Genomic DNA, 18,929 nt, shown 5'->3' with positions numbered 1-18,929 from the left:
GTGCATTGGCAGCCTGGAGGGAGAGGCGGCAACTTAGGTCCGGTCTGCAACCAGGGCCGCCAGTTGCGGATCAGGGCGAGGCTGAACTCCTGAGAAATACAGCAAAGGAGCAGCGAGGAGGTCCCGTTCAGCTGTTCTTCTGTCGCCAGCCATGGCTGAAGCCCCGCAGGCTGGCTGAGAGCGGCGACACCCCTGCAGTGCAGGCCCAGCAGGAAGAGGGCGGACTGGGGACCAGCAGGGGACCGGCTGTTGCTTCACTCCCCAAAAATCCCCTGCCCAGAACCCTGCCCGCCCTGGATGCGGCCATCGGACCCGCTTCAATTGCTCCGCCTCCGCGGCGCCTCTCCCAGCACCGCAAATCCCGCGCAGGGCGCTTTACTCGCCCGCAGACTTTGCACGCAGCCTCAGCGAACTGTAAGAGGAGTCTCCTCTCGCGCAACCCAGAACAAAAAGAAAGGCATTTCCCTCGACCTTTCATATAGACAATCTCTCCGCTGCTGATGGGCGGCAGCTCTGGCTCCTGCCCAGGCGGAAACGGGCCTTGCGAAAAATAGGTTCGGGAGCTTCCTCGATGTAAAGGCGCCAGCATCTCACCGGCCCTCCGGGGGCGCCCGGGGCGCTGCTGGGTTTCTGGCCTGCGGAAGGGCCGGCACTCAGCCCGCGCTGGTGGCACCTCCAGAGAGGCAGCCCCGAGCCAGAGGGACTCGGCGAAAGGCCTTCGGAGGCAGGAGCCGAGAGGGAGGAAGCCCCTTTCCGACCAAGCAGCAGCCTGCGAAGAGGCTGCGTGCCGCTGAATGCAAGAGTCTGGCCAGGCGGGAGTCTATGCCCGAGTTTGCAGAAGGGGCGCCGTGACGCGACAGGAAGCTGCTGCGGACGAAGATCCCTCCCGCCCGCTGGCTCTCGCCTGAAATGCCTGGGAGGATTTTGCCCTGAGGAGGAGGAGAGCCGGCGAGGAGCCACTGCCGCGAAGGGCCGCCCAGGTCTGGTATTCAGGGCAGCTCCAGCCTCGACCGGGCAGGACGTTTGCCCAGCAGGAAGCCTCGTGGGTCTCGGAGGTGCATTTGGGGTGGCACCTGAAAGCCCGCCGCTGCCCGCCGCAGATTCACCGCTGGGCAAATGCCAGGTGCGGGCTGCGCTTTGCCCTGGCATGCCGCTCAGGTGCCAAGGAAGGCTTCCTTCGTCTGGGCGACGGCATTAAAATGCTCACAAGCGATGCACAAAACAGCCCAGCCAGGCTCTGCCACAGCAGCAGCAGCAGCAGCAGCAGCAGCATAAAGTCTGGACAAATGTGACCGGGAAGTGGAAGAGTCGTGGAGAGCTGCTGTTAAGGCGCAGGAGCAGAGGCGAGGAAAACAGGTGCCTGCCCGCCTTACCTGCCCGCTGGACTTCATGCAGCCTAAACCTGCGCGTGTTTACCGGGCAGGGAGACTTGCTAGGTGCCGTGAAACAAATGTTCAGCTAAGTCTGCAGAGAACTGAAGGATGAGACACCTTGCCTCCCTTCTCTAGCATTCCCCCCCCCCCATCACTCACAATGTACAGGCGCATTTTTAGCTGTCATTGCAAACTTTTGTTTGCCAATTTCAGTTTTTAAACATCTTGGCATCTCGGGCAGAGACCCTGTGAGCAGGGTTAGAAACTCAGGTATACAGGCATACCTTGGGTTACAGACGCTTCAAGTTGTGCGTTTTCGGGTTACGGACGCACCAAAATCCAGAAGTACCGGAACGGGTTACTTCCGGATTTTGGCGCATGCACAGAAGCACTAAACCGCGCTTTGCACATGCACAGAAGCGCCGAATCGCAACCCGCGCGTGCGCAGACGCAGCACTGCGGGTTGCAATCATGCCTCCTGCATGGATCACGTTCGCAACCCGAGCATCCACTGTATAAGCTCAGTGCCAAATTAAAGCAAAAACCTTAAACCTTAAAACCTTAAAAACCTTTAAACCTTAAAGCAAGGTTGCAGTTGCCAAAATGGAATGCTGCCATTTTTGGGCAAGGTTGCTCCCCCCACCCCATGATGGACTGAGTATCATTGATTATCAGTTAAATATCTGGGTGGTTCAGATGACAACCTTGAGCTGGGTTAAGAGCCTCGAGAACTGCAAGAAAAGTCACTTGATCCAGGGACAGTCCACATGTCTATTGGCTTATTCCTGCCTCACAGGAGGAGACCTGAAGGCAGCTGCAAATTACCACCTTCCTCCTGAAATGTTAGCCATGCACTATACGCTAGTTGAGGTCTGCTGCCGCACACTTGCTGACTTCCCTGCATGGGAAAATAGGAGACTCCTCTTTTGAAACAGTGCCTGTCATCTGCAATTGTACTTAAAATAGATACTTTAAAATTAATTGGGAATACCCTTTTAGTTGAGTAAAAGGCTCTTCAGATTGTGCATCTAACCATTTCTCTGATTAAATATTGCCGCCCTTGTTGCTGCTCATTGACGCAGGACTGGTTCCACAGCATGTCGTAGGCATGCTGCTCCTTCCAGTTTGCGGCAGCACCCCCTCGGCCTCCCCATCTTCCAGAAGCATGGTGCACTATGCTTTGGCAATGTACTTACGTGACTTACGCTGCAATATTATTACTTCTGTCCTCCCTTATTGCTTCTGTCCTCCCTTATTGCAACTTGCATGGATGATAGGAAGAAGGCCTGGCTCTCGGACACCTGCTCACTTCTGTTTAATTTAGTGGCACTTTATTTCCTTGTAAGTGCTGAAAATGTCACCCTTTGGTGCAGTCTCTCTGCATTGTGCCCAACGCCACGATCCCACAGCATCAATGCTGGGAAGGGAAAGAATTTGATGTGGCTGTTAATCTCTCTCTAAGCATTTGTCAGAGGCATGCACAAGTGCTCTGTTACATTTGCATATGGACAGCATTTTGCAAAATAGGAAACCATTTGAAATTTTGGATTAAGAAATTGTTTTATAAGTAATTTAACATATGCCATTTTGCATGTAGTAAATCTATTATAAAAAATTTCTTCACTGACGCCAGTGCGCTGTATACACAAAACTCTGCTTCCTGAGATGCTATGTCTTTTTTTTTTATTTTAGGCAATCAAGGCATATCCTAGCATGGATGCTGTTGCGAGCCACAGCTGTCACCTTCTTCAGCAGCTACATGAGCAACGCATTCAAGGCCTTCTCTGTGACTGCATGTTGGTGGTCAAAGGTGTTTGTTTCAAAGCACATAAAAATGTGTTAGCTGCTTTCAGCCAGTACTTCAGGTATGTTAATGAAAACACTTCAGTGAAAGCAATTAACAGTGCAGTTTAGGCCACAAACTTTGGCATGTATAGAATTGTGTTCCAGAAATATATAGGAGTGTTATTTTTCTTATAAAGTAGTTGTGCTGATACACACAGGTCTAGGAAACAAGTGAAAAGTGTAGACATGGAAATTGGGGCAGACATCAATGCTCGGCACATATGGTGTCACTGGTTAATAAACATGGAGATTTCTCACAATCCCAATGAGGCTTGTGATAGCCCCACACACTTTTGACACACTCCTCTGTGCTGTATGTGAGAACTGACGATGGATGGCTGGATTGACTGATAATTATATTGACTAGATTCTGAAAATACTTATAGTACAACAGGGGTGCCAACTTAAATAAAATATGGGGGGGCAGGTAAACCCTGCCCCACATAATCAGTCACATGATGTGGCTCACACACACCATTTGAATGGCAATGCCCATCAACTTGGGGGGGGCAGCCCCCTCAAATATTTTATTAGGGGGCAAAGACCCCCCCTCAGCCCCTAGGAGTTGGCTCCTACAGCATCCAGAATGTTTGTGTGTTGTAGCCTAAATTACTAGTTTATTCATATATTTTTGCTATGAGGACTGGCCGTTTTAAATACGTGTATGCATTTTAAAGAGTTGTGCTTTTTCTCTCCTAGGACCCTGTTCCAAAATTCCTCAGGTCAGAAGAATGATGTGTTGTACTTGGATATTAAAAATGTCGGCGGCATTGGCCAGATCTTGGACTACATGTATACATCTCATCTTGAACTCAATCAGGACAATGTGCAAACGTTATTGGATATTGCACAGTGTCTGCAGGTGCAGAATGTTTTGAACATGTGCCGCACCTTTTTGAAAAGCCCCACGGGTGTCGAGCAGCCAGCCGGTGTGCCTTGCAGCAGTGCCTTCTCGTTGCACAAGGCTTTGGCTGAAGATACCAATGGTGAGAGTTATGGCGCTAGTTTGCTGCGCGGAGGTTCATCGACTGTGGAGCCGTGTAAAGTCTTGGATAGCTATAACCCACATGGGCCACAGCCTCTTTCACCTCACGTCTCATCTGGTGATGGAAACAAAGAGAAACAGGGTTCCGGGGATGCTAATTGCACAGATCTCTCACTTAAACAGCCAAATTGTCATTACAAACTCCGTAACTTTTATAGCAAACAGTTCTACAAGCAAACCACTTGTCCCAGCAACAAGAGATCACCAGAGCCATCTTTTGATTTCAGTCCCTCCACAGAACAAAGCACGGCCAAAAATGCACCTTCCTGCACTATCGGTCATTCTGAATGTGTTTTGGAATCATCTGATCACTTACCAGCAAACTTTCTGGTTCAGCCCTTAAATGAGTGTCCCGAGGATCAAGAATCGGAAGGCGCATCTTTACAGCCAATCAAAGAGATGAGGCTTAAAAAGGCCATACATCTTAAAAAACTGAATTTTCTAAGGTCTCAAAAGTCCCCCGAACAATCTTCTGTGCTTAAAATTGCTGATGGAGAGTTTGCAAGGGAAAGTGAGGTGGAAAGCCAAAGCAGCACAAAAAGGGCAAATACTGATGCTCCTGAAGGAAAAGAAGTTAAACGTCTAGTGAGTTCAGAATGCTTGGAGGAAAATGTTGAACTTGAGGCATCTCAGGAAGCTTCTGAGGCAGGTGGCCAGTTACCGACTTTCCTGCTAGAGAGGCAGTATCCTTGTTCATTGTGTGGAAAAGCTTTTAAACACCCGAGCAATCTGGAGCTGCACATAAGGTCTCACACAGGTACAATCATCGAACATTTCTAGGCTAATTATTAATTACAAAACCGAAAGGCAGATAGAATCTAGTCTTTGCAGCTGAAAGGGCACAGGGCACCTGCTACTCTGGTAAGGCCAGCCCATCAAATGCGTTTTCTGTGGAAAAGCAGGCTATATATTTAATCTTTGCCATATAGTTACGTGTGTCCCTTATAAAAGCAATGTGATGGCTAGTCTGTGTCTGATATTTATGTTTATTAACACCTGCAAAAGAAAACTATTGCAAAGGAAAAGATAGCAGTTTGTTAAAAAAAAAGCTGCTTCCTATATTTTCCTTTTCCCATTCTGCCAGTGTGATGTGACTCTGTCACTTTTACAGTGAGGCTAAAATGCTTATGGAATCAGATCATCCCACCAGATGGGGGGCTGCGTTTAGGATCAGGGCGGCTTGCCTGCAAATCCCAGCTTCCCAGGGGACTTGGAAGGCTGCTGAAGATTATAGTTCTGTGCCCACTTAGTTGTAAGTCCCATTAAATGCAGTAGGAGTTACTTCTGAGTAAACATGTACAGGGTCATGTTGTAAGTCATCTCACCTCCTGTCACACTTTACTAAAACAACAGTATTTAGCTTCCTTAGGGGGTTTTTCAGAGGTGCTGCAAGCAGAAACAATGTCAGATAGGAATACCAGCCATTACCTAAATAATGGTGAGACACTCTTTGTAAGGTACATAATATTTTAAAGATGGTATGCTCAAGCTAGGATAAGCACTCAGAGAGGGCCTGTTGATTTCAAAAGAAAAGTTAAGCCTGTGCTTATTTCCCCCCCTCAAGGTGAGTGGAATTTAAAGCTGGTTAGCTTTGTGTTCAGCGCATATGAAATTGCTTAGGGCTTTCAAACAATTAAGTCATGTTTAGTTGATTCGAAGGTGACTGTTAAGCAATCCAGTAAAATAATTTATCTGCATTACCCTTCTGGAAGTGGGAGCAAGAAACCACAATCCTTGGCTTAGCATTACATCCAAGCCAGTGATCGTAGTTTATCTGCAAACCTTGGTTGGTAAGCCAGCAACAAACCTTGGCTTCATGTTCTAGTTTGCTTGGAGTGAAATAAATCACAGTCCTGGTTTGGATATAGAACGCTAAGCCAAGGATTTTGGTTTGCAAAGAAGTACCCAAAGCCATTTGCACACTCCTGGGTAACCATTAATTATGGCTTACCATGATGCGCAAATATTTCAAAAAATGCATAAATTTTGCTTTGAGTCATTTCTTTAAAAAAATAAATAAGTAAAGTGAACCAGAAATCCCTGATTATTGTTTGGCTGAGAAATGCCAGAAGTCAGACCTGTCAGGTGATCAAAGAGTTAAAAAGCAAAATGACTACTTGGTGTACGTGGAAGGAAATGGCTGTAAAATGACTTCAAGATGCTACCTTCATTCTAACTTATTGTGGAAGCTTGAAGCTCCTCTGCACACACACAAAGCTCTCCTGTTCAGAAGATTTCCAATCGCATCTATTAAGGAGACGCTATTCTGTGATGTGTGTCAGCCTGAGGCAAACCACCTTCATTATTAAATGGAGGGATCTTCTTCTTATTTTATTTATGATTTTCACTTTTATACATGTCAATAATTTTACAAGGCATCTTAACATGCAGAAATAATTAGTACTGTTGAGCAAAAAATCAACAAGCAGCTCTAGAGCCGTTCTTCAAGCTTTTGTGAAAATTCTGTGCTCAGGCGTTTTTGCATTATAGTTAAGCAAAGTAGCTTACTGTAAAATATAGCTTGCTGGCAACTGTTCCGAATTTTGTTTATATGCCAGTTTCAAACTTCTGTACAGCAGAAAACATTATTGCTTCTTCTTTTAGGTGAGAAGCCATTTGAATGTAACGTTTGTGGCAAATGTTTTTCACAGGTAGGTGTTTGAGTTTGCTTTTGTTGACATGCTGCCCACCAAGTCGACACTCACTCACTCACTCACATTGCAATATGTGTAGTCCTGTAGGAACTGGAGAAGAATGTTTTCCATCTCTTTAATATTTGAAAAAAATCAACTTTTTTTGCTCCCCATCCCCATCCTCCTTGAGCTTGATTTTGAGATGTTTTTGAGAGCATTAGTCATCCAAGATATTCAGGTCTGAAAAACATTAGGTCCATGAAATCCAGCTCCAGCTAATTTCTCAGTCCTAAATATGATCCTTTTATTATTTTTGTGTTTCAAACCCCAAAGCTCTGAGCGGAATTCAGATTGGATCATACGATTGGACTTGGGGCTCTGAGAGCTGGTACAATGATACCACTGTCCCCTTGCTCTAGAGTTGACCCTTCCCCTATAGCAAAGGAGGTAGACAAGTCCCAGCAAGGGGCTTTTCATGCAGGTAAGAGATTGAGAAACCTCTTCTTGCCCATAACTTCAAATAAAAGCACAATAATGCTCTGGTGTAAGGGAGGAGCCAGGGAGTTTTCCCCTCTGGGGTACACACAATACATGTTGGTACCTCTTTCGGCTCAAGAAAATTGCCAGCCTCTAGTCTTTGGATTAGGGACACGGGTGGCGCTGTGGTGTAAGCCACTGAGCCTCTTGGGCTTGCCAATCGGAAGATTGGTGGTTCGAATCCCCGCAACGGGGTGAGCTCCCACTGTTCGGTCCCTGCTCCTGCCAACCTAGCAGTTCGAAAGCACGTCAAAGGCCAAGTAGATAAATAGGTACCACTCCAGCGGGAAGGTAAACGGCGTTTCTGTGTGCTGCTCTGGTTCGCCAGAAGCGGCTTAGTCATGCTGGCCACATGACCTGGAAGCTGTCTGCAGACAAAGGCCGGCTCCCTCGGCCTTTGTGCAAGTAGATAAATAGGTACCACTCCAGCAGGAAGGTAAACAGCATTTCCGTGCGCTGCTCTGGTTTCGCCAGAAGCTGCTTAGTCATGCTGGCCACATGAAAAACTGTCTGCGGACAAACGTCAGTTCCCTCGGCCAGTAAAGCGAAATAAGTGCCGCAACCCCAGAGTCGTTCACAACTGGACTTAACTGTCAGGGGTCCTTTACCTTTACATCTTTGGATCATCAACCTGGTGCCTGCGGATGGCACGGTGTCTGCAAAAGCCTTCATTGGTGCCCCAGGGAAGGGGGTCCAGACTTTGAGCTTTACATTTTTAAAAAAAGTAAGTCTCTATTCCTCCTAGAAAGTAAATTCTGAAACAAAACATGTGGATTAGGGTTGCCATATTTCAAAAAGTAAAAACCAGGACACCCCGAAAGTTGTTGAGGAAAGTTTTAGGGAAAGCCCCCAAATTGTTGAGCTTTTAAAGACAAACCCCAAAGTTTGCAAAAATGCAAAAAAAAAAAATACCAACCACAATTTTTAGATTGATTTGCCTAAGATCCAGGACAAAGTGCCACCTTTCGGAAGTTCTGCCTTTGAAATCCCATTAAAGTCTGGGAAAATCCAAACATATGTCATCCCTAGTGTAGGTACCCTTCTAAGTGATTTCTGTGAAATATCCCAGTCTGGCTGCTCCTGCCTGCCAGTGTTTTTGTCCAATGCCTAAAGGCAGAGCGGGGATTGATGTGTGAGTTGGTTTGGCACCAGGCAGTAGGAATCCCTGGGTTCCTAAGGTGCTCTTGTTCCCCCTCCATTCATTGCAGGGAGGTGGGACCAGTTTGGATGGTCCGCCCCTGCCACTTAATGGATCCAAATGGTTTCCAGAGAGTGGTAGGGGATGCTGGGCGATGGGCTCTGCGGGGTGGTGAATGCTTCCCTCTGTGAGGGAGCCTTCCCAGACCCGCTGAAAGAGGCGGTCATTAAACCGCTTCTTAAAAAACCATCTTTAGACCCGGCCACTATGGCCAACTATCGCCCAGTCTCAAATCTTCCATTCTTGGGCAAGGTGATTGAGCGGGTGGTTGCTGAACAACTCCAGGCATGCCTGGAGGATGCGGACCATTTGGATCCCTTCCAGTCGGGATTCAGGCCTCGTCATGGGACTGAAACTGCCTTGGTCGCGCTGGTTGATGATCTCCGGCGGGCTAGGGACAAAGGTGAGAGCTGTTTCCTAGTTCTGCTGGATCTCTCAGCGGCCTTTGATACAATCAACCATAACATCCTTCTGGACCGTCTAGAGGGGCTGGGAGCTGGGGGAACTGTTATACAGTGGTTCCGCTCCTTCCTCCTGGGCCGTGTTCAGAAAGTGGTGGTGGGGGATGAGTGTTCAGACCCCTGGGCCCTCACTTGTGGGGTGCCTCAGGGTTCCGTCCTCTCCCCCATGCTTTTTAACATCTATATGAAGCCGCTGGGAGAGATCATCAGGGGGTTTGGACTGGGTGTCCATCAATATGCAGATGATACCCAGCTCTACCTCTCTTTCAAATCAGAACCAGTGAAGGCGGTGAAGGTCCTGTGTGAGTGCCTGGAGGCGGTTGGAGGATGGATAGCGGCTAATGGATTGAGGTTGAATCCTGACAAGACAGAAGTACTGTTTTTGGGGGACAGGGGGCGGGCTGGTGTGGAGGACTCCCTGGTCCTGAATAGGGTAACTGTGCCCCTGAAGGACCAGGTGCGCAGCCTGGGAGTGATTTTGGACTCACAGCTGTCCATGAAGGCACAGGTCAATTCTGTGTCCAGGGCAGCTGTCTACCAAGTCCACCTGGTACGCAGGCTGAGACCCTACCTGCCTGCAGACTGTCTCGCCAGAGTGGTGCATGCTCTAGTTATCTCCCGCTTGGACTACTGCAATGCGCTCTATGTGGGGCTATCTTTGAAGGTGACTCGGAAAGAAGAAGAAGAAGAAGAGTTTGGATTTGATATCCCACCTTTCACTCCCCTTCAGGAGTCTCAAAGCGGCTAACATTCTCCTTTCCCTTCCTCCCCCACAACAAACACTCTGTGAGGTGAGTGGGGCTGAGCGACTTCAAAGAAGTGTGACTGGCCCAAGGTCACCCAGCAGCTGCATGTGGAGGAGCGGAGACGCGAACCTGGTTCCCCAGATTACGAGACTACCGCTCTTAACTACTACACCACACTGGAAACTACAACTAATCCAGAATGCGGCAGCTAGACTGGTGACTGGGGGCAGCCGCCGAGACCACATAACACCGGTCTTGAAAGACCTACATTGGCTCCCAGTACGTTTCCGAGCACAATTCAAAGTGTTGGTGCTGACCTTTAAAGCCGTAAACGGCCTCGGCCCAGTATACCTGAAGGAGCGTCTCCACCCCCATCGTTCTGCCCGGACGCTGAGGTCCAGCACTGAGGGCCTTCTGGCGGTTCCCTCATTGCGAGAGGCCAAGTTACACGGAACCAGGCAGAGGGCCTTCTCGGTAGTGGAGCCCGCCCTGTGGAACGCCCTCCCATCAGATGTCAAAGCGATAAATAACTACCTGACATTCAGAAGACATCTTAAGGCAGCCCTGTTCAGGGAAGTTTTAAATCTGTGATATTTAGTGTATTTTTGGTTTCTATGGAAGCTGCCCAGAGTGGCTGGGGAAACCCAGCCAGATGGGCGGGGTACAAATAATAAATTATTATTATTATTATTATTATTATTATTATTATTATTATTATTATTATTTATTGCACTTGTTCATTTTCCAAGGATGGGAATCTCTGTAGTTTTCCTTCCTCCTTCCTTCCTTCCTTTCTAGCAACCACAATGAATATTTCTGGGGCTTGAGGTATGGTAGTTCCTAGGAGCTACTGTATTTTTCGCTCTATAAGACGCACCAGACCACAAGACGCACCTAGTTTTTGGAGAAGGAAAACAAGAAGAAAAATATTCTGAATCTCAGAAGCCAGAACAGTGAGAAGGATCGCTGCGCAGTGAAAGCAGCAATCCCTCCTGCTGTTCTGGCTCCTGGGATAGCTGTGCAGCCTGCATTCGCTCCATAAGACGCACACACATTTCCCCTTACTTTTTAGGAGGGAAAAAGTGAGTCTTATAGAGCAAAAAATATGGTATTTCCTGCAAATACTGCTACACAAGAGGTGTGGGTGGGTGTTAAAAATAATCTTTCTCCTCCAAAAAGGCAAATGTGAAAACTTTGCACAGAAACTTGGGCACGTCTCCTGCCATGCGCGAGTTAAAGAGCAGCCCGCATTTAGAATTTACAGCATACTTAACTTGAGCTACAACCTCTTATATGTCTACTCAGAAGTAAGACTTTGTGATTAATGGGGCTTCCTCCCAGATAAAAAAGGGAACAGGATGGCAGGCCTTGGCTTAGGGTTGACAATGAGGAGGGAGGGAAGAGTTCTTGTGCCTTTAACAGCTTTACTAGCAGAAGACTTTGTTTTTGAAGTGTCATAGTTCAGTAAAGTGCAATCCTCATTTCCAGTCGTAAACTTTTACCAAAATCACCTATTTGGTTAGTTCGGCTGCTAAAAGTGTTTCTTCTCTTTGTAGGCAGGTAATCTTCAAACGCATTTACGGCGGCACTCGGGTGAAAAACCTTACATCTGTGAAATCTGTGGGAAAAGGTTTGCCTTTCGTTCTTGTTTTTTAAAATGTGTATTTTTTGCGTTACAAAATTGTGCACGCATAAATCATAAAACATGATCGAAAACAGGTCTTTAGAGGGGGGTAAAATGCTAAACATATTATTTTACAGGACAGGACATAATAATGAGGTAGTTACAGTAAACCAGTTCAATGAATTCCTCAATAAATCAACTTGGGAAATGTAGAATAATAGGAATGAGCTCTTGAGTAGTGCCACGCTGAGCTGTCGATTTACGTTAAGAAGTTCTAAACCATATTGCAATATATGTTGCAGGTATTTCTCACCCGTGTGTTGCTTTATTTGTATATCTAATAAGATTATGCCATATAGTGTAAAAATCATCTTTTTTTCCTTTCCCCTTGGGATTTTTGTGACCACTTTTCCATTACAGCTGTTTGCCAGACTATATTCCATTCCAATGATAAAACAATAAATATTCATTAATTGTAAGGTTTTCCAGGTTCTGGCTACTACCGTTCTAGCTGCTGTTAATAGATGTGTTATTAATTCTTTACTTCTTAATTGGTCCATATTGTTCATATATATATATATAATAGTCTCAGAGTTATTATTATTATTAATTATATTTATTATATTTATTATTATTATTATTATTATTATTATTTATTAAATTTGTATACCATCCTATACCCACAGGTCTAAGGGCAGTCCAGTGGGATTGCCTGAGCTGTAACCTGAGAGATCTCTTTTAAAACTTCAATTCAAAATTGTTCTATTTGTGGACATGTGGTAAAAAGTTTTTGTTTTTTCCTTTGGAATATTTTATTAGTTGAATATAAGAACAACATATAATTAAATACAAGCAATAAAATACAGTTTTCCCCTAACCCCCCCCAAAAAGCCCCAACTATGTCCAAGTAATTACATTAGTAATATAATCAAATGAAAAATTATTTCTACAGTTGCTGGTTTAAAAAATGCCATTCCACATGCTCCTATGTGTCTTAGGTGGTTTAAATGCATGTTCTTTCTTTGATGCCTATGCCATAAAGGAGGGCTGCGTTATGTAAGAGTTATGTAGTTTCTCACGTTTTCTTTCACATACCCTTTCTGTTAACTTTTCCATCAAAATTAATTCCCAGACATAAGCATACCAAATTTCATATAGGTTAAAAAGTTTTTATAACTGTGGAGTTCATAAATTACTATTATGATATAGTACAGGGATGCATTCGGGTGTCCTGTTCCCAGCCTCCCAGTTCAACTCTTGTCTGCCTTTAATGGCAGCTTCCTCATTGTCTTAAACCTTTTCAAATGGATGTGGTGGTTTCAAACCACAATTGCAAAACAGGGTTGAATTGTGGTTGTTGATCCTGGTTTGGGAGGGAATTGCTCAGAATGCAGTTTTCTAGTCACAGAAATGGGTTTGAGGACATCAGGAGGTCTTTTGTTGAGGTTGGAGTGGGAGTTGAGGAAAAGAAGTTCTTGAGCTCATTGGCCGTTTTGATTCCTCCAAACACTTTGGGAATGTGATGTCTGAATGCGGCCACTGTTACATTACTGCAGTAACTGCTCTAGAATTTGTTGAACCTACATGGAGGTTGGTGTTCTGCATTTCCTTTTTCATTTTTAACAATATCGTTAAAACCCTACAGTATTGTTATTGCTTCATTCCGTTTAGCGAGACTGTATGTCAACTTCTGAGTGAGTTGAAATGTTATGCAGCCTAAGCGATTGGCTAGAGAAATAGCAGTCCGCAGTAGCACTGTTTTAACATTTATATCTGCAGGAGATTTCTGACAGCATCTGACATGAAATAGTGCTTTATATTTCACAACTGCATCTGTCCAGCACTTTTAGCTTTGATTATAATCGAGGGCTGAGCGTAGCAGCTTCCACTGTGACACATAGCTCCAATTCGGTCAACTTCCAGCAAGACAAACCATGGTGTGCTCACAGCACTGCAGGAATGTGATTGTTTGAACCATCACCTCCTGGTGGGAATTGCAGGCGTGGCCCTTTCCATTCGTGGCATCATGAGGGCCAGAAAAGGACAGACCATGTGGAGGAGCTAAATCGATGCTGCGCTGCAATTCCCACTGTGGAACAAGCCCTCCTAGGAAGCCTGACATAGTTGTGCAGATGATTGCCTCAACACTTTCAGTTTTAGAATAAGAAGCACAGCTGTGAAAAGGTGTACAGTGGTACCTCGGGTTAAGAACTTAATTCATTCTGGAGGTCCATTCTTAACCTGAAACTGTTCTTAACCTAAGGTACTACTTTAACTAATGGGGCCTCCTGCTGCCGCCGCACGATTTCTGTTCTCATCCTGAAGCAAAGTTCTTAACCCAAGGTACTATTTCTGGGTTAGCAGAGTCTGTAACCTGAAGCGTCTGTAACTCGAGGTACCACTGTATAAGGTTTATAACCAAACTGAAGGGACCTTTAAAATTCCTGTTCCAGGTTTGCTGCATCCGGAGATGTCCAACGCCACATCATTATTCACACTGGAGAAAAGCCACACTTGTGCGATATTTGTGGTCGAGGTGAGTGGAGCATGTCCTCCAGATGCAATCATTGGGGATGGGCCACAGCTCAACAGCGGAACATCTGCTTTGCATGCAGATTGTGCCTGATTCAGTTACTGGCTTTTCCAGGTGGGTGCTGGGAAAGTTTCCTCCCTGGAGCCTGGAGAGCCACTTCTAACCTGTGTAGATAAGGCATGAGCGAGATGGAAGAATGGTCTGTCTCAATGCAAGGCAGCTTCCAGTCTTCCTAGTCTGTGGATAGACCTCATTCACAAGCCCTCTAGAGGCAACCACTGATCAACATACGCCAGAATGATGCGCCATCACGCATGTAGCGCCAAACCTAGAAATGACTCGGAAATGTCATTAAACATGTCACTAAAAGGGCAGAACGGGGCAGGGTGCACAGAGGCCCGGATGACAAAATTGTTGTCAGCTATATACCATGTGGCATAGGTTCCCCTACTTGGTGTGTCTCTCCGCAGCCCAAGCAAACCCCACCCATAACTTGAACCATGGTCCTGCTAGCCTGCCGCAGTTGGCAATCTTGTGCCATGACTGGTAGGAGCAGACCTGTCAGTCCAAGGGGCTGGTGACATCCCATATGTCCAAGAGCTGCATCAGTGTAATGGAGCCATTTTGTGGCTTGCACCCTGTGAGCAACCGTCTTTTCCTTCTAGGATTTAGTAACTTCAGCAATTTAAAGGAACACAAGAAGAACCATAGAGTCGAGAAGGTGTTCACCTGCGATGAGTGTGGGAAATCATTTAACATGCCCAGAAAGTTAGTAAAGCACAGGATCAGGCACACTGGAGAGAAACCGTACAGCTGCTCTGCTTGTGGTAAGTCTGTGCTTCCATTTATATACAGGAGTATCATTTATTTGTGTAGCCAAAAAATAAAATGCATAAAACAGAGTAAAATACATTACACAGTTAAAATAATCATTAAACTAAGCATTCTGCCCGATAAGAGTTTGCTCCCCTGAAAAATTTAATTTATCACCCCCACAAATTGCCACTTTAAAGATAAAACAAGCCACCTTTTCCAAAGTGTAGTGGGACATGCTCAGTTTGGAAAAGAAACCAAAATAAATGGTTGCAAGTGCTTCTTTCTTGCTCTTGTGGGTTTTCTGAGCACGGAAATAACGATGACTGAATTCAGCAGTTCCCCTCCCCTGATTCATAACTTTGCTTTGGCAATGTTTTGTTCTCATGGAATTTCCCACCTATGATAGCTTCTTCGCTTTGGCTTAAACAATAAAAATAATTCCATCCGCAATAGGGCTGCATGCAAGCTTAGCTGCCGTCTGGCACAGGGCTTCTGCATTAGCAGACAGGTGAGTTTTAGTGTTGTACAAAAGAGGACTCCAACCAAACTGTGATTATTGGAAACTCATTGTGCAACAGTGAGTTGTGCACAAAGCTACCAGTAGCTTGCTTACGCATTCTCTTGTGCAACAGCATTTCACACAGAACATTTCACCAGCGGAATAAATTTACCGCATTCTCTATACAGTAGCTACTGCCATTTAACCAATACAGTAGCTATTGGTTAGAGTGATTGCTCAGAAAGATGAATCTCCTTAGCAGACATGCATCTACAGGCCATTGAACTCTGGAATGATCCTAGAAGTGTAGTCAGCTTGCCTGGACCACAAATATCAAGGAAAAGGATAAGATACATGTCTGCGGTTGCAACAGTGACGGTAGGGTCAGTTAGAACCCACACACCAGTACTGTAGGTGTTACGCACTTTCAAGCGGAAAGTATTATTGATCCTGGTGAACTCTTCACATCTGTATTGTTATACTGAGGAAGGAAGCTTTTCAGTATGTATTTTGTATTCTTATTTTATATTTTTCAGTTGTGAACCACCCTGGGGTCTTCAGATGAAGGGTGGTATATAAATTTTAATCATAATAATAATAATATATTCCTGAGTGACTTTAACTTAGTGCTGTGTTGAATACACCCCACAGTTATCTAATAGTAATATCTGTTATTGAAAGATACACGATACATTATTTCGACTAAGGAATATTATTTCATGGGCAAAATAATTAAATGCTCCACCGCATGTAAAATTGATGGACAGCGCAGCCTTAATAAAAAAAGCAGGTTCCTATAACCTATTGTGCATGCCATCCGTTGGGCACATTAAACAGCACATGGGACCCAGGTAACAGAAAACTCCAATAAATACAAACTGTGTATTTTAGACACGATAATTTTAGACATGATAATTATTCATTTGTAACACATGCACAAGACAATGGGAGATACCATTTCCAAATAACCTTTCTTGTTTTACAGGAAAATGCTTTGTGGGGTCTGGTGACTTACGGAGACACATCCGGACTCACACCGGGGAAAAGCCGTATAACTGTGAGACCTGCAATAAAGGCTTCAGTCGCTCTGCCGTCCTGCGTCGGCACAAAAAAATCCATTGCAAAGTTGGCAACAGTGGTCCAAATACACTGGATTACTTTTCCCAGACAGTAGAAATATCTGAACTTGAGAAGCCCCAGAGCTCAGACTCATTTGCCCAAGAAGTATCTGTAACTTTATTGCCAGTGTCTGTGAAGTTTCCCATCCACCCAAACGGAAATTCGACCACTGAATTTGACAGCCCTGGGGCAACATTCCGCAAGACGCGACCCACCATGCAACAGAATGAGTGTGCGAACCAACAGAAATTGAGCTTGGATCCTGTTAAACTCTGCAAATCTCAGCAAAGACCTAATCGGACATGCTATTATAAAGGTGTGGATCTACCCCCTGAGGAGGAACCCCTGCAATCTGAAGGGAATTCTATGACTCAGACTTCCATGACTACACTGGGCAGCAGTTGCAGCAGTGAGCTGAGTAGTCGTGCGTCTTCTGCTGAATACAGAAACAGCGAAGGACCATTTTTCTCCAGTGTGACCCTCTGGGGTTTGGCCATGAAGACGCTACAGAATGAAAGTGAGCTGGGCCAGTGACAAGTTCACCTTATGGTTTGTCATCTTAATAAATGAATAAAAACAAACATTTGTACCGTATTCAAAGTGCTTCCTGTACAGTGCTTTATAATCCTCACAACAGCCATATAATATAGGGTCAATCCCATTATCCTTCTTGGAGTTCACTCAGTCCGTAGAGCAGGGGTCAGCAAACTTTTTCAGCAGGGGGCCGGTCCACTGTCCCTCAGACCTTGTGGGGGGCCGGACTGTATGGGGGGGATGATGCAAGAGCACCATGAGCCCTGGTGGCTGCTTACCTGTGTCTTGCGAGCAGCAGGGGCTGGCGGCGGTGGCAGTGAGATGATTAGCGGCATGCGAAATGGCTCTGGAGAGGGGCTGCTTAAAATGGCACCAACAAAGCCCAGCCCCCTTCCTCCTCTAGGCAGGGCAGGGAGAAGCCGGGAGGGAGGGAGGAGGTGCTGCCACCGCCGTGTGAGGGAGAGGGAAAGAACGTGCACACTGGTGATCCACACGGCGATTCCCAGACCGTCTGCAGGCCGGATCCTGAAGGCAATTGAGCCTGATCCGGCCCGTGGGCCTTAGTTTGCCTTCCCATGCCATGGAGCACAAGACTCTTAATCTCAGGGTTGTGGGTTTGATCTCTGCATTGGGCAAAAAGATCCCTTAATTGCAGGGGCTTGGACTAGATGACCCTCATGTTCCCTTCCAACTCTACAATTCTATAAACTAAAGAGTTCAACAAGTGCTGCTGAAATGTAATTGTACCTTCAGCAGAGACTGGCAACCATGTTCATTTTGGTCACTGAAAAATATTTATAATACCTGTCTGCCTGTCAGTGACTCAGTGACTACCAAGCCTCCCATGTTTCCATGTGGCTGTGGGGATGTGATCATCCTGGGTTCCCACATGGGCATAAACTAGGAAGGGCTGCCTCTCAGTGGCGGAAGACGTCATATGGCAAGCTTTTAAATAAGAAAAGTGGTTATGGGTTGTCTGAGTAAGCAGCCAAAATATTTCTTCAGCCATTTTCTTTTCTTTTCCAGGATACTATTGATTTTCTATTCTGCTTCTCAAGAAACATGAGGCAAAATAGATTTCCCTTCACTAAGCCAGATTTTTATTTTTTTTTAATCACACCAGTATTGTTGATTATCACATTGTTACTGGCACAGCACTGATAGATCCATTTCATTAGCTAACCTGCTGATGAAACACAACTAGCCCATGCAGGTGTCCTTTGCCGTGTTTTAATTTTTACCATGAGATGTGCTGGGTCTCGTGTGCCATAAAAACAGTGCCATCTTCTTTCCAAGCCCATTGCTGCCTCCAGTTACCATACATGGGAACCTGCCATGGTTAGAACTTAAGCCTCACCCAGCAGTGCTCTTCTAACATTGTGTCCAACATTGTGTTCCCACTGTGGTGAGCCAGATGCTCACAAGAAGCCCAAACACAAGATATCAATGTGTGTGAGGTCTCTACGTGCCCGGGGCCCACTGTTATTCAACATCTTTATAAATGCCTTGGATGAAGGAATTGAGGGGATGCTCATCCAATTTGCAGAGGGCACCAAACAGCGCTGGGTAGCTGGTGCTGCAGAAGACAGAATCGGGATTCAATATGACCATAACAGATTGGAGAACTGGGCCCAAACTTAACAAAAAGAATTTCCATAGAGACAAATGTAAGGTTCTATACTTAACACTTAGGCAGGAAGAATCAGAAGCACAAATATAAGATTGGGAACACCTGGCTTGCCAGTAGTATATGTGAAAAGGATCTAGGGGTCTTTGTAGACCACAAGCTGAACACGAGTCAACAGTGGGATGCAGCAGCAAAAAAGAAGATGATCCTGTTCTAGGCTGCATCAGCACAAGTATAGTCTCCAGATCCAGGTCCTGATCTTGGTCAGACCACACCTGGAGTCCTGTGTCCAGTTCTGGGCGCCACAATCTAAGAAGGATGTTGACAAGCTGGAACATG

At 45.7% G+C, this 18,929-nt stretch overlaps 2 protein-coding genes across 2 annotated transcripts in view; both read left to right on the top strand.

The window, feature by feature from the left end:
• NSG1 (neuronal vesicle trafficking associated 1) overlaps nucleotides 1-18,929 on the top strand; it is a 53,544-nt gene that overhangs the window by 14,943 nt on the left and 19,672 nt on the right. The window lies entirely within an intron of this gene.
• ZBTB49 (zinc finger and BTB domain containing 49) lies at nucleotides 1,003-17,010 on the top strand. Its single transcript, XM_053402038.1, has 8 exons — nucleotides 1,003-1,356; nucleotides 3,066-3,238; nucleotides 3,918-5,020; nucleotides 6,868-6,914; nucleotides 11,395-11,468; nucleotides 13,916-13,998; nucleotides 14,661-14,822; nucleotides 16,296-17,010. Exons 2-8 carry the CDS (start codon nucleotides 3,087-3,089, stop codon nucleotides 16,961-16,963), a joined length of 2,289 nt encoding a protein of 762 aa, XP_053258013.1. The 5' UTR covers nucleotides 1,003-1,356; nucleotides 3,066-3,086; the 3' UTR covers nucleotides 16,964-17,010.

Source organism: Podarcis raffonei, chromosome 9, assembly GCF_027172205.1.
Source record: "Podarcis raffonei isolate rPodRaf1 chromosome 9, rPodRaf1.pri, whole genome shotgun sequence".
Taxonomy (NCBI): Eukaryota; Metazoa; Chordata; class Lepidosauria; order Squamata; family Lacertidae; genus Podarcis; species Podarcis raffonei.
This window is presented reverse-complemented; position numbering and strand designations above follow the sequence as displayed.